The 15,646-nt window shown below is 41.0% G+C and overlaps 2 protein-coding genes across 2 annotated transcripts in view; both read right to left on the bottom strand.

Moving 5' to 3' along the window:
- Positions 1 to 257: 257 nt before the first annotated feature.
- Positions 258 to 2,921, bottom strand: lgsn (lengsin, lens protein with glutamine synthetase domain). Its single transcript, XM_023824935.2, has 4 exons — positions 2,843 to 2,921; positions 2,260 to 2,419; positions 2,041 to 2,156; positions 258 to 1,687 (listed from the first exon to the last, which is right to left on the bottom strand). Exons 1-4 carry the CDS (start codon positions 2,870 to 2,872, stop codon positions 512 to 514), a joined length of 1,482 nt encoding a protein of 493 aa, XP_023680703.2. The 5' UTR covers positions 2,873 to 2,921; the 3' UTR covers positions 258 to 511.
- Positions 2,922 to 3,995: 1,074 nt separating this feature from the next.
- myom2a (myomesin 2a) overlaps positions 3,996 to 15,646 on the bottom strand; it is a 34,542-nt gene continuing 22,891 nt past the window's right edge. The window contains exons 22-37 of the mRNA XM_023824920.2: positions 15,259 to 15,418; positions 14,783 to 14,889; positions 14,614 to 14,658; positions 12,394 to 12,530; positions 11,397 to 11,541; positions 10,493 to 10,552; positions 10,196 to 10,263; positions 9,953 to 10,066; positions 8,840 to 8,927; positions 8,625 to 8,663; positions 7,727 to 7,832; positions 6,863 to 7,026; positions 6,553 to 6,589; positions 6,408 to 6,430; positions 6,260 to 6,315; positions 3,996 to 4,883 (exon numbers count right to left, since the gene is read on the bottom strand). Coding sequence (XP_023680688.1) covers positions 4,395 to 4,883; positions 6,260 to 6,315; positions 6,408 to 6,430; positions 6,553 to 6,589; positions 6,863 to 7,026; positions 7,727 to 7,832; positions 8,625 to 8,663; positions 8,840 to 8,927; positions 9,953 to 10,066; positions 10,196 to 10,263; positions 10,493 to 10,552; positions 11,397 to 11,541; positions 12,394 to 12,530; positions 14,614 to 14,658; positions 14,783 to 14,889; positions 15,259 to 15,418 — 1,838 coding nt within the window. The 3' untranslated portion in view covers positions 3,996 to 4,394. The remainder of the gene's footprint in view (positions 4,884 to 6,259; positions 6,316 to 6,407; positions 6,431 to 6,552; positions 6,590 to 6,862; positions 7,027 to 7,726; positions 7,833 to 8,624; positions 8,664 to 8,839; positions 8,928 to 9,952; positions 10,067 to 10,195; positions 10,264 to 10,492; positions 10,553 to 11,396; positions 11,542 to 12,393; positions 12,531 to 14,613; positions 14,659 to 14,782; positions 14,890 to 15,258; positions 15,419 to 15,646) is intronic.

The following is a 15,646-nucleotide window of genomic DNA, read 5'->3' as shown; positions in this document are numbered from 1 at the left end:
AGTAAGATCCATTTTGTCTCCGCAAATCCAATCGACAACCCACAGCTTTATTTTCTGTAAGCGAGTGACTGTGAGCGTCTGCCGATATTCGATAGGCTGTTTATTGCACTCCTCCTCCAATTAGGCTTTTTATTTGGAATATTCAATCGTCCCTTATGGTTCTGTCATTTTACTATTGCAAGAAGTAATATTAATGTATATATATATATATATATATATATATATATATATATATATATAAATTAATGTAAGTTTATATCAATGTTACTTGAGGTATGTTTCCTTTTGTTCATATTTTACAGAAGCCTCAGCTTGCTTACAGTCATGAAAAGTGATCAGTAATCTTGCTGCTAATTAGATTGATGCCAGAAGAGTTAATGTATTATAGAGGCATTCTCTTTTAGTCTTTTTAAAAGCACACATTATTTTGTGGATGTTCAATATTCAGCTATTTTAATACTTTGTTTCACTACAGTAAGATATAAATATGCCCCAAGATGTGACATTCATCCTAAATAAAGTATTCCAGGAATTTATCCCTCTCTGTATCCATTTCTTCTGTTTCCATCTCCAGTCTTTTCATGTCAATAAAGTATTGCACAAATGCATCTCCTAAGGCCCCCCTGATAACACAATCTTCATCCAAAGCATCCAGGGCATCTTCCAGTTTACAGGGAATGAGGAATTTCTTTTGCTGAATCAGGTTTCCACTGGGAATGCTGAGGTTTTGCCGGATGCCGTCCATCCCGGCCGCCACCGTGGCCGCAAGCACGATGTAGGGATTCCCCATGGCCGAGCCCAGCATGCTGTCTATTCGCGTCCCTTTGTCGCCGTGGAGTTTCACGCTGAAGCTGCAGCTGTTGTCGTTGCACCCATAGGTAGCGTAGGCAGCCTGTCGGGGCTCCTTGGCTGCCTTAGCGAGCCATCGCCGGCAGGTGGCGCTAGGTGCTGAGAGACAGCTTAAGGCGGCACAGTGGTGGAGCAGCCCAGCCAGCCACTTACTTGCGATCTCTGACAGCTGCCCACCAGCAGAATGGAAAAGGTTCCTCTTCCTAGCCGCATCCCAGACGCTGTGAGAGAAAACTCCGCAGTTGTAGAAACTACTGTTGGTGAGGAAGCTCGCAAGGTAGCCTTGCTTGCGTGCGGTTTCCTTCATGCCGGTGCGAAACGTGAAGGCGCTATCAGCGGCACGGATCCCAGACTCGGGACGGAGTGAAAATTCGATTTGGCCCGGCCCGCTGGCTGTGGCGAAGCTGTCGACGTCGACGTCCATGAGGTACATGCTGTTGACCAGCAGGTGGAAAAAGGGCAGGTCATTGCTCAACAGGGTCGCGCCTGGAAAGAGGAGCGTCTTGGAGCTGATCTTCTCAGGCACGCTGAAGATGCAGCACTCGTAGGAGAAAGACGCCCGCAGAGAGAAACCCAAGCTGTGGAGTTGGGCCAGGACCTGACTGGCCACATGGCGGGGTGCGGTTTTCAGAGGGAGCCCGGTGATGGAGCAGGAATCGCAAATCACCCGAGCCGTCTGAGCGGCCCAGGGCAGACTCCTGAACGTCAGGAGGTCGGGGACAAGGAGCACGTCGCTGCTGAAGCCAGCTGCAGTCATGTGATCCACTTCATTGTCCTGAGGACTCAAGGTCAGTTCCAGACAGCTCCTTGGGACAGCCACTCCATGCAGGGCTTTCTCCTGAGAAGGAGAGTGTGCATTATGGACAGATCCATATACATGTATGTATCTGAATGTGCATCTTAAAACCAAAAATGACACACAAAAAAAATGCTGCTGGGATGAAAAATTTGATTTATTCAAAACATATTTTAAACCGTAATCTTTTAAAAAAACAATGTTTTTTCAGATATAATTCTTCAAACACCTTATCTTAAAGAAGAAGTAAAAGCAAACGCTTCCCTACAGTTGCAGTATGTTAACCTGAGTCTGATTTAATGCAGGGCTTCTCAACCTTTCCAGCCACAAAGCCTTTCCAGACACTGCTTAAAAGGAATTTCTTCCCAATTACACTGCAGCTGAGAATCACTCACATGGAAGTGGTGGGCCGGGACCATCTTGGAGCGGGAGATACCATGTAGATCTGAGGCCTCAAAGCGGACCAGGCTGATGGCGTCCTTGGTCATCACCTGCTTTATGTGTGCAATGGCTGAGTAGGAAGGAGAGACGCTATGAGACTCTAGGGTACCCACATCCATGCTCTCCCTTTATATGCCGCTGGATCACAGAGTGCGTACCGAGTAGCTGACTACCTTGTGAGGTGCCACTATCCTCTCCTGTGACATTTTCATCCACTGGACGCCTCACACTGGGCTGTACAGTGAACAGCGCCTCACACCTGTGTGAAATCTCAGGAGAGTCTGTACTGGGACGGGGGTGGTGTGGGTGACCACCCGGCTGGATCGGGGACGTCTGGAAATCAGCGCCAAGTTTTAAAAGGACTTACCAGTTACTACCAAAACTACAAAAATGATTTGTATGTCTGATAAATAAAAATTGGTCAGTTTAAACTACGACATCTGACAACTTAAGTGTTTACCGTAGTGTTTTAATGTTATTTTATAAAGACATCGGGTCTTACTCCTGTCAAGATGCCATTACAATACAGCTAAATTTACATTTGACCAATTTTTGTTTGCTAACAATCATTTTGTTTCATAAATGTAGATTTAAAAATATCACGCCTTCTAGATTTCTCCATTACCTGATTTTAATATGCCTCATTGTTTGTTATATTGTGCGAAACACATGGGACATATATAAGACATACATACATTCTTCTACAAAACTGTCCTAAAGGGTAAAACGTCACATGACCGTGCTCAGAAACTCTACCTTCAGACTGGAATCCCCTGCTTCGTTCATTCTGTTCTATATGCCTGTCAAAATGGTCCAGCGCAGTACAGGTGGGTAGAGATCAGGGTAACACTCTCACATCGCGTAACATTTTATAGTGACCCAATACAATGCCGAGGAAAGAGGAACCTCCCCCCCCCCCAGTTTGCCCTGCGGCACTGGCACTGGCACCAATACACCGCAGCTTTTGCCTGTCAGAATGTGGCTTCAGTTGTACAAACTGTCCAAACAACATAACAGGCTGCAGAATAATCATTCAGTAAGTCATTGTGTTACGATGAAAAACTCTGCTCAGCTCTTCTGTGTGATTCTGCTTATATTCCAGAAAGTACATGCAGTGCATCGAAAACAGGCACAAGTTACTGTTATCTTACTGTTTTTTTATTTTGTTGTTATCTTATGACACAAATATCGTTTGCGGCCAAAGTTTAGGTAAAAATTGTAATTTTTACAGGATATATAAAATTATTTTCTTTTGTGTCTATTGTGTTTCTATAAAACAAATAGTACAGTATATTAATGCCTTACCTGGAAGATCCTACCAGTTACTCTGTTGCAGTAGCATGTTACATACATGAGATGTGCAATTGTCAACAACTTAATGCAATGCATAGATATGTTTTCTTTTTTAGCATTACATTCTACTACATGACTTATAACTGCGTCAGAATGACTGAAAGCCCTCTCCAAATAAAATTAACTAAAGACTTCAAACAGTGCTTAAACAAAAAGTAAAACAAAATACAGCTTTTGTTTGTGCATGAAGATTGTGCTGCTCACATAAATGACAATGATTCTGTGCATTCTACAGAATATAACATTAGTTTAATTCATTTTTAAATATAACATAAAGTTTCACATAACCCTTTGTCATTTTAAGACCTTTTTTAAGGCAGTGTTTGTCAAAAATGTGAAATGTGTTACATGACATTAAATCGTTATAAGCAGACATCAGTTTGTAAAGTGAGAGGTTTTACATGAGGAGTGCTGATTGCTGGCTGCCTCTGTAAGCTGCATTCCCAGTTTCTGATTTACACAGCATTTATTCTAACATGCATTTTCATTCCACCACTTTAAACAGTAATATGGAAACTGTCATCTACGGAGAGACAACATCAGAAAACACAGGGAGGGTGATTCAAATGCTTTATTGGCACAAAGTAGGAGGGAACTGGCACCAGGTAATTGTGTTTGTTTATCTGGAGAGGTGATAGGTTAACTTCCGGTGGAAGAATCTGCTAGAATAAGCACATTTAGCCTACATAAGCACATGACTCATCTCAGACTCTGGTGGCAAACTTGATTTACAGCTTTTAAGACTGATTCAAGAAACCAATAAAACTTTTCTTACTTTTCTAATTTTTTATTTTATATGTGAATTCAGACACTTCAATAACTGAGGAGGTGCACTCTACGTCTTTCTCATGCTACTTTTCAGATTCATCTTTTCATTCTTTCAATTAATTTATGATTCTAATTCTCCTGTCTTTTCTCATGCCTTTCTTCGCATAGCTGCCCCCACATTTCCCTTTTACTTCCTCCTGGGGGGAGTGGGGGACTTCACGTTTCTGGGGGGGGTGGGCGACTTGGCTTCCTGGCGCGGGGTGGGGGACCTCGCGCCACTAGAGGGAGTGGGGGACTTGACCGAGGGAGTGGGAGTGGGGGATTTAGCACTCTGGGGTGGGGGCATCGGGGACTTAGCGGGCTGAGATGCTTGGGGGGAGGATTTGGCGGCTACGGCCCCCCCGGGCCTCTGTCCCAGTTTTGGCTCAGGGATTTCTTCACCCTGCCTATAGACGCTTACAGTTATCTCAACAAACTCGCCACCATACTTGTTCCGCACGTTGATGCTGTACTTCCCGGAGTCTTCGGAGGTCACACATTTGATGGTAAGACTTGAAAACTTTCCCCCCTCGAAGGAGATCAAAATGTGGTCATCAGGAATCACCTCCTGCTCATTCTTGAACCAGGTGACCTCAGGGGTGGGATCGCCCCATATGGTGCAGGTCAGGCTCAAAGTCTACAAAGAAGGCAGAGAGACAAAGGTCGTTTCATTTAGAAGGTGGCCGGAGACCTTAATGGCTACTACAGCAGCTCACTGCACAATAAAGGCTGTTAATACACCATGGATAATCAGAGCCAATGCAAATACCTTATCTTTATAGCTAAATGTCCAGTGTGCATAATAACAAAAGAAATGTTATGTTCACAGATATTGTTGTATGAAGAAATGTATCCTTTGCATAGCTTTAAAATTACAGAGGTAAACAGCAGAGGTGGGCAGGAGATCGATTTTGATACAGAATCGCAATTCTTTTGAGGTGGCAATTTTTATATCGCCACAAGAGAATTTGATTTTTACATGTGATTTCAAATGTAGCTTACTGTAATTATGTTGGTCACGTTTGTTACTTCTAATATATTTATTATCATGAATGAGCAAACATGTGCAGAGATTTTTCCAGCACCGTCTCTATTAAGGAACCTGCTTGGGTTCACGGTTTGGTGCAATTTGTTTTTTCAAACTATTTATTTATTTTATTTTATTTTATTTTATTTTTTTTATTTCTATTTATTATTTAAAATGCAAACACAATATAGGCACAGTTGTAAACAAACATGTGACAATCTGTCTGTTGACATGACTAAATAAAAAATCCTCAGAGATGCTTGTTTCCACAATAAAAATAAATATGTAACACAAAAATTCAAAAGTATGACAGGATCATAACAATCATGAGGAACTAAATCCCCTGTTATACCGTTTATGGTCACATATCCCTACAACCTTAGTAATTCTTTTTTTGCCTGCTCTGAATTTCCTGCCAAAAGCGCCTTAAATGCCAAGGGGACACTAATTTGCAGAGGCTCTTTCCGCCCTGCTCCAGACGTACCCACACTCGCATGACGCCGTCTCTAATGAGTTAGCTGAGTTATGTTGGACGTGTTTCCAGCAACAGAATATCTTGGTCTTATCAGATGCACTCTCTCCAGTGTTGATGTAACTTATTAGGAATCCAAAATGTTCCCACACTCCTGATTTAAATGACTTTGGATGGTCTTTGAGCTGTCTAGCACCAGCCAAGATCACAGCCAGTATTTATATGATTTCCATATTGAACATCCATCATCTGAAACCACTTATCCTGTTCACTCACACGCCATCCACTCACACACACCTACAGACAGTTTGGTAACTGTAATGACCCTCAGCATGTTTTTGCACTGTGGGTGGGGACCGGAGTAACCAGAGCAGACCCCACAACAACATGGAGAGAACATACAAACTCCACACAGGTGGAACCCTGGCAGACTCAAGTAGCTATAGGTACAGATTTGATCCATAAGCTCTGACGTCTGCATGAATCAATAAAAATCAATTAATGGCTGTTTTACCTTCTTCTCCATGATGGTGACGACATCAGGGAGTCCGCCGACCACTCTGCCGCGATCTGAATATGCAAACAAGCAGCATAAAGGTTTCACTTTACACATATAACAAACCAGGGCCCCTCTGTAAATGCAGTGCTGTCTGGATGCTTACTCTTTTCTGCAAACGCTGCTGCCCTGGAAAGAAATGGAAAACACAGTGAGAAAGCGTCAAAGTTTACAGGTCATTGTGGATATAAAAGCAGATGTGGAATTCTTTGCTTTTTAACGGATAATAGCAAATGTGATGGGTGCCTTACTTCAGCCTCTGAAACTCCGCGTGTGCCTCATTGTATGCTGTAATGATAGTACATGTGTCAAGAACGAGTCCTCCGCAATGCTATCTAAACAAAATGTGGCCGACAATGTAAGCTTAAGAGATATTTTAGTACTATCAGAAAGTATCTAGAGTATTTCATTAATATACAGAGTTGGGTTCATTATAAGATAGTGAAGCTGTCTATTGGGCAATTCAGATAAAACTCGTTTTAATTCACTGAGATGGGGCAGGTTCATTACTAGGGTCATTGTTTTTAATGCCTTATACAGTGCTGCTTAAAAGGTCCCCACCTTGCCCAGAGAGATCGAAGGTGCGCGTGTGTGACGTGGTGCCGTCCAGGATCTCGATGGTGTAATGGCCCTTCTCCCTGTCGCTGGGCTCGCAGATCTGCATCCAGGCCATCTCCGAAGTGCCGCCGATCCTCATCTTCTCTGAGGACGAGATCTTGCTCTCCCTGAATCGTAAGACAAGGCGCTTTTCTGACACGCTTTCCAGGATGGTGTTTCACATAATTCACAGCACTTTTTATTAAATATCCTAATATGAGCTGCAAGGTGCACATCCATGTGATTCACGAGAAGAATCAGCAGAGTCCAGCTCAAAAGCCTTGGAATCAAAAGCCAGACAGATCCTGAACTGCATATCAAGGCATACAAATGATAAGAAGGTACCCAACAGTCCTAATATTTATTTTATTTTTGAAAAATGTAAACATTTTTAAACCTGATGAGTCCTCTGGTCTAAAACACAAAATCTGACTATATGTGCTTCTGACAAAGAAAGCCTTGCCTTATATACAGTGTATGCAAAAATCATGAAAAACCAAAGAGGATTCTTTTTTTAATTGGCAACACCAGCATGGCCATACACCAGCATTTTTAGCCTTTTATTATTTAGGCAAACCCTTTTATGCCATATAAATGGCATCTTTGGGAGTGAAAGGGGCAGACAGACACCTACAGCCATATATAACAGTACATCAACCACGGCACAAAGTACTTAACTACCCATTTCTGTAACTTACAACTGTATTATATGCTGGACTCAAAACCATACGCATGTAGCCTGTGGCTGTGGCAGAGTGAATTTTAAAAAGATGTTAAAAAAGATTGAGGACCGAATTGATCACTTTAGGAAGAGAAAAATGACCTTACTTGTGGAACCAGTGAGTTTTCATCTCCTCGGTGTAGTACTTCATGTAGCACTGCAGCCGGATGCCCTCTGGGGTGCACTGCAGCACCAGCTCGGACGCGGAGGAGCCTGCCACAGACAGGACGGGCTTTCAGCGGCGAGCGCGGCTAAGAGGCAGCCGGTAACCCTCATTTACATCCTCTGTTGCGGGACTCTTTAAGTACGTCTCAAATAAATCCAGACACAACACAAAGCAAGACTATAGAAATTCAGGGATTTAAATGCATTTAGGAAGTATTAAATACATTTCATAGTGAAGCAAAAGTGTATACAGTACTGTCTCTGTAAAGCATGCAATAACACAACAGCGTACTATGCTTTAGAATAGTGGCCCCAACCGCCAAATACTGGTCAATTTAAAATACCATTAGAACTGATTACTTCCAATAAAATTAAATTATACTGCTAAGTTATATTTGAAAATCATTAATCATTTCAATGTGTAATAATTATTTATTATAAATGTATTTACCAATTTTTTTTTACAGATTTATCTGGATGAATGACTGACTGGGCTCTCTCACTTTACACCCCCTGGGACAAAAGCCTAGAGTTACCTCTGTCCCAAAACTTTTGATGTTCCCGGGCCAGTCTGTGTTGTACAAGAATATGACGGACCCATGAAGGGCCACTGGAGATTTCACAAGTTTAAATTTTTCCATTTATATAAATATAAATATATATTTTTTATAATATATATGTATAAATATAAAGTTTATTTTTGGAAACTAAACAAGCCCTCCGTAACCCCCCCCCCATGTACCGCGGCCTGGTGCAATACTGACCAAGGACCAGGGGGTTGGGAACCTCTACTGTATAAAATAAAAGATATAGAGATAAATATGAACATATGGCCCATACCAGCAATGTGAGCAATGCCGTTGATAATATCTTCAAACACTATAAAGAAAAAGCAAAGTTGATATTTGCATGAAGAGAACGGAAATAAATACATAAAATCATCAGCAGAACTCATGAGGAATTCACCTCAGATTAATAAACCATCAATATGAATTAAATGAGGAGAAGATCAATAAAATGGAGGAGAATATCTCGTATGTTCTATGTGCCGATACCTTTGCCCGAAATGTCGAACAGGGAGACATCTTTTCCTCTGTCATCACTAAGGGTAGCTTTGTAAATACCTTGATCTTTCCTGGAAAACTAAAGAGCAACAAAAAAAAAAACAAGGAATTTATCCCTAGACACATTAGGGTCATTATTTAGTCAGGTGTTATCCTGAACACCTGAATCTTCATCCTTCTATGAATATAAAGATATCACAGCTATTGCACCACAGTTCACCATCATTCACAGCATTCACACATTCACAATTCTGAAGCCTTAATTCTGACTTTATTTACTTTTGCTACATGTGTTTTAATTGTCTAACTCAGTGATTCGCAATATGGTCCTCGGGGACCCGCAAACAGTCCATGTTTTTGCTTCCGCTTCCGGGTTGGAAAACACTGGTCTAACTGGGTTTCCTGGCTCTTACAATAAGCCAGTGTTCACGTCCAGATCCATTCAATGTGCTAATGTTGCTAAAATTATTTTTTTCATTAAAGAGGTCAGTATTTAATAGGGAGTAATGTATGATGTTATGACATTTCAGTTCCTTTTCCAGTATCACAGAGAAAGGATGTGGGAAGTGCAGTTTAATTAGATGAAAATTCAGACCGAAGTGAATAAATGGACCACTGCATTTTCCAGTGTTGCTCCTAGCCGATGTAGCACTCTAGGCAAGCATCACTGCTGGCGCCGCCCATTCTGAGGCAAAATGATTTGCCTGTCATGTTGGTGCCCTAGGCGACTGCCTATGTTGTCTACAGGATTCACAGTGAGTTTTGTCAGCTGTGAGCTTAAATTAGATTACATGAGATATAAGATCTACCTTTTCATCTAAGCCAACAGACGATGGCCTATTCAGTAACAAGAAATAATGACCAGTGTCTGCTTTAGATAAGTCCATAAACAGCAATGCGATACTGTTTGTTAAGAAGGGAAGGTATAATTACTGATAACCAATGTAGTTGCAATGTTACCGCAAATTTGCATCCTGTTTGATCAATAGAAAGGATAAGTTTTGGTTAGCACAATTACTTACTACAATATTGTGTGAGTACTGCACCACAACTGAGAGATGGTCCTAGATTTAGTGTGGTATTTTAAAATCTAAAAAATGTTACCAATGGGATAGGGAGTGCACAGCTCCCAGACATCACGTTGACTGGTGTGTCGAGAACAATTTCCTCATCATCCTTATACCAGTGGAAGACAGTCTCTTTCTTGACATTGGCAAGCTGTCACAAATGCAGAGGTGAAGTAAATCATTAAAAACAAACCAGAAACACTAAACATGTAAAATTATAATAAAACTCCAAGCCGAGCTGATGACTAGCACATTCATATAATTTTGTGGTTTGATATACCTTGCATTTAAGTAACACAGTGCAGTCTTCTTCCACCTGGAAATACAAATAGTCCTGGAAGTGGGGGCCTAGAATTAAGATGTACAGATATTTACAATGTCAGTTAAAATTTAGTAATTTTTCAAGTGAGACCAACACACACAGTGTGCAGTCAGGTTTTAACTTATAACTGTTAGAAAACACAATAGTGATGGATATAAGACATTACTAGACAGTTGCATGGATAGATATGATATTTAATAATATATATTTTTTCTAAATATGCACAGAAGCGTCACCTCACTCTTCATAACCGACCTTGTTTCCTAATGTACTCTTTCCTCTGGAATTCAGCCTCCTTCAAAGCTACCTTGAAAGCTATGGAATTGAAAAAAAGCAAAGTCATTACGGGATTCATCCCTGACTTATCCTCTTCTGTCTTGTTTTCCCCATTTGGCCAGCAGGTGTTGCTGGGCATCCTGGTGCAACCCTTAGTTCCTAGTGTGTTTTACCACTCCCTCGGCCACCGTGTGGCTGAATGGGCTGCATATGCCATAAAGGACTGAGCCTCTCCTGCAGTTGTGGGTCCGAGGCTGACAGGAGACCAGCCTCAACTTCGGAGGATATTTTGAGTTTTTTCCCTTTGGTTATTTTATATAGATATTTGTTTTGTATCTGTTCTTGTCATTCCTGCCTGTGTCTGTCTGGTTTTGCAGTAATATTTTGTTTTACTTGTATGCCTAGTGTTAAACTCCTTAGTTCTTGTTAATTACCCTCACCTGTTCCTTGTTGCCCTAATCTCAAGTGTTTCGGTAATTAGTAATGACTCACACCTATCCATTGTCATACCCTTGTTGGCTGTGTAATTAGTTTCTCGCCCTTGTCCTCATTCAGTCATTGTGTTTGCCGCTGCATGGATGCATTTTTTGTTGTGTTTGTTCCCGGTTTTGCTGTGTGTGTTTCTGGTTTCCTGATTGTGTTTCTCTTCTCTTTAAGTATAGCCCTTATTAGTACTGGTTTTTACCTTCCTGCTTTTTTTTACCCCTTGCAGCCCCATTGTTTTGCTGTTTTTTTCTCATTGATTTTCAGTTTGGTTCAATAACACCCCTTCCCCTGGAGCCTTACTGTGGATTGTATGTCCTTCACCAATGCCTGACCGTAGGTCATTAAACCTGACTGGACCTATTAATATGGCATTACTCTCTTCTTATTATTCTCTTACCATCACCGATGAGCAACAGAGACGACTGATTCTTCGCTTTGCCGTCCTCAATCTGGATCGTGTAGGTCCCTTCACTCTCCTTTGTGAAACGCTCCATCATGAGCTCAATAATTCCTGTTTCAACATTGTGGCTTAACTTATAGCCCTGAAAATGAAAAAAAAAAGATTCTGATTGAACTGGTGGAATACAGTATGCAATTAACATTTAGATATAGAATACTCCAGCACAAAAATCCATGTTTAGTGGGGGCCTGTTCTCATGATAATTCCTAAGTAATATTATTAAAATGCATCATAAATCTCCTTCATCTGTTAATCTGTCTCTGATAAAAAGCCGTCAGGCATGTAGCTGAAAAGCAAGCATTCATATTAGCATTTATTCAGTTCCTTAGGGTAACATTAAACAAACAGAATGAATATAATTTTTTTGTTCTATGGGTAATTTTAATTAATCAAAAGTTTAAATAATCATCAACCATTCAACAACCCCCTCATGTTCACACCTGAAAAAAATGAAATGTTTTTGCAATTATATTGCTAAATATAGTTACTTTCCTTGCCTATTGTTTCTATTGACTTGTAATCATACTAGGCAGCTGTACAAAGAATGCCGATAATACGCCCACCATATTCTTGGTCACTTCAGCGAGAGCAAAAGTAAAGAAAAAACTGTTTGAAAATTTGTATATATTTGTCTCTTAATCATATCAGTTGATAATGTAGAACTTACCAATAATGTACCAACATTTCTGAATCAAAAATGTAATAACTTTTTGTGCATAATGTAATATGCGCGGCAGCCAATAAGCACTATTACCATATTAAAAAATTATTATGTTGTTGGCAGTTGTTACATTATGGGCTGCTACTGTTGGTCTTTAATTTCTGAATATTATTTACAAAAAGCAGTGCTTCCTAGATCACAGCTATTGCACCACAATTCACCATCATTCACAGCAAATGTGCCAGTTTGTTAGCTGTAGTTAGAAGCCCCCACCTCACTGGTGGTGATCTGCTTGTCGTTGGCGATGAAGCGGTAGGAGACGGCGGGAGACATGCGCGCGGCCTGCAACCAGAAGCGCACGCGGCCTCTCTCCAGGACCTCATAGGCCAGCTCCGTCTTCAGAGGAACGACTGCAACAAAGTAATGTGCGTCTGAACATGTCTGAACAGCCTCCTACTAACAAATGCACCAGCAAACACAGAAAGATAAAAATGGACTGTGTGATCAATGTTTTACAGGCATATAGGGGCTGGACAAATTGATAGAAACACTGCATGAAAAAGGCCTTAAATCACAAACTACCAAGGTGAGTCATATTACAATGGTCGCCAAATCCCTGTAAGGCAATTGGCACCAAAGTAAAAAGAGAAAACTATCAAAAAAGCCAGATAGCTGATGTGCAAACTGCAGGTACACAGATCACGCCCTCAGCCAAAGTATTTACTGTGATATGGTTGCTACTGGGGATGTGTTTGTTTCCAAAACCAAAGCACAAAGATGCACATTCTGGCGTAAAATGCACAGAACCCAGACCCCTCAAAGGTGGGCTCTGATCAGCCATCTTTCATGCGTTTCCTCATTCAGGGTGGGCTGCCTTCAGGCTGCCATTTCCGCTGCCAGCTATTAAACACTGTGAGGACTCCATAGCTCCATAGCGCTAGAAGCAGGCACCTCAGGCGAGGCATTCGTGGCCCGACGATGGCTCTGCATGCTCCTATGGCGAAGGAGCCTGAGGTCGTCTAATGGGAGCAGGGCCACTCTGTGGTATAGACCCTGTTCCCTTATCATGCTCCCATATTCCCATAAGAATAGTTAAGATGAGAATGCATATAAAAGGCAATGAAAATGACAACGATATATTCTCAAGATGACCCCGTCAACCCCTCTCCCGTATATAATCACTATTCATCCTACACCCTATCACCCTACATCCTACATCCTATCTCTAGTCCCCTACAGTAGGCTTGAGCAGTATCTAATTTTACATACCATCATACTGTTCACCAGATCTGTGCCTGTTCTTTCATGTGCTGCCTAGGACTAGAGCTAAGAGATATGATTAAATTCTCCAATGATAAATTTTACTTAGCACGTGAGGGGCAGGTCGCCCACAATAAATTTCGGCAAAATAAAATGCTGTGTTTTATCAAAAATATTACCGAAATACCGCCCAAGCCTACCCTACAAACTCTCCCTATTTATCCAAAACTGCTTATTAAAAGCCCATCGTTAAGTACCCCACAATTCATTTTGCCACGGTCCTGATGATTGATTTTGTCGACCAGGTAGCAGACTACCAATAAAATCTGCTGAACAAGGTGGCTGGGGATGAGGAAAAAATATAGATTTAATTTTAGAACGTTCAAAATCATCTCCTGCCCCACAGTTTCAGGACCACTGACCAATACATTGTTCCAGGAAACTTTGAAGAACAACCATGGAATAAGATTACTGTAGGTGGTATAGATGCCGGTGGCTTCTATTGTTCTATTGTGGCTACTGCCAACTAGTGCCGCTGCTTTAATTTGGGAGTGATTTGACTCAGGTGTAGATTTTCATCCATGTAATGTTATTGCGAATAATAATCCATGTGGGTAATAAGATCCCTCAAAGATTACATAGAGTAAATAGAGGAATAAAATCTAATACAATTACCTAGTTCACATGGTCAAGTGTCTTCTCTAGTCACCCTTCCCTCTGATGCCACTACGCGGCGTTTTGTGCTTTTTATCTCAAAATTTGATCATTTTAAGATCTTCCCCGGCAAGATGTGTCAGCAAAGTTTGAAAAAGATTCATGTAATACTTTTAAAGTATCTGTGATCACAAGACGAAAGCTGCTATTTCCTTCCTTTCCTGCCACATGGCTTATTTATTTTTGATGCAATTTATCTCAAAATGATTACATTTTGTAATCACTTTGTACATACACTTATTACATTCACAAGGTCGACTGCAACGACCCTTCCCTTTGCTTCCGTTAGATGTTGCTTCAATTTTGGGGCGATTTGTCTCAAAATTTTATAAGTTCCAGTTGTTCCATACAATGTGTCTGCAAAGTTTGAAAAAGATCCTTCAAATACTTTTTGAGTTTAACGAGAAAGTGTTTGTAGTGGTGGATCGGTCCCAAAACCATATTGTATTTCCCATTGAGGGAATACAATGATCTTTAAGCTAAATTAAAAGTTGAATATAAGGAGTAACAGAGACTCACTTGGATGTCTGATTGCGTAGCTCAGCTCCAGCATTTTGTTCAGCTCTGCAGGAAAAACATCCATTACCAATTCACATGTCATCATATATACCAACAAGGCAGATTATCCGGATCATTCTTTATAATCCTGCAGCTTCAAGTAGGAATCTCCTGCCGGCTGTCAGCCTACCTTCCTCCTTTAGGACGGTGCTGGCAGACACATTTTCAGTGTCGGTCACAAAGACAGAGTACGTTCCCAAATCTTCTTTGTCAGGGTTTTTGAAGATAAGTTTAGATCTAAAAAAGTAGCATTATTTAATTAGTAATTTAGAGTGAACTAAATTGTATAAAGAGAACTCACAAAAAGTACCCTCATAATCTCATGCAGAGGTCATAGAGTGAAAACCTTGATGACTGAAATACAGCTTTTTTTTGCATATGCAATTCCATGTATATGGGGAAAATGACTATTTATAGCCAATAAGAATACATGAGGTTCAGACAATCAAAAAGCTACAAATGGCAAAAAACTTTTTGTTTCATTACTTATGGTTAATGTTAAGGCTGGACGGTCCCCACAAAGATATGAATACAAACGTGTGTGTGTGTATAGCCGGCCGAGTACTGGCGTTCTGTTTATACAGTGCTTACGGGAAATCCATTTACCGTCTCCCTTTGGTTTCAATTGTCACTCTGGAAGAATTAGTGATGTCTTTGTAGGATTTTGACCAGATAAACTTCGAGACCTCAGACACTTCACACGCTTCGAAGGACAGATACACATCTCCAGTTTCTTCATCCACTCCACAATGAATTTCCTTGGTACCTGATGTGAAAATAAGTTGCTCTGAAGTGGGACATCCTGATTTTCCCAAGTTCAGTATGTCCTTGGGTCAACAAGGGAACGACTTGCACTTCACTACTTTAACCAATCACTGGCTTCATTATATGACATCACCACACAGATCCGATTTGTTTTTCATTTTCAAACTCAAGGCTGGCTACTTGGCCAGGGGCAGCGTGTGGCTGAGCCTCTGTGTTTGTGATGAGAAAA

This window comes from Paramormyrops kingsleyae, chromosome 20 (assembly GCF_048594095.1).
Source record: "Paramormyrops kingsleyae isolate MSU_618 chromosome 20, PKINGS_0.4, whole genome shotgun sequence".
NCBI lineage: Eukaryota > Metazoa > Chordata > Actinopteri > Osteoglossiformes > Mormyridae > Paramormyrops > Paramormyrops kingsleyae.
Note: the sequence above shows the minus strand (reverse complement) of the source record. Positions and strands in the feature narration are given on the sequence as shown.

Coding starts and splice junctions, on each gene's coding strand:
- lgsn (XM_023824935.2), bottom strand. CDS start 2,872: ATGAACGAAGCAGGGGATTCCAGTCTGAAG. Junction 2,157..2,259: donor GGATAGTGGCACCTCACAAG/GTAGTCAGCTAC, acceptor CTTCCTACTCAG/CCATTGCACACATAAAGCAG. Junction 1,688..2,040: donor TCCCGGCCCACCACTTCCAT/GTGAGTGATTCT, acceptor TCTCCTTCTCAG/GAGAAAGCCCTGCATGGAGT.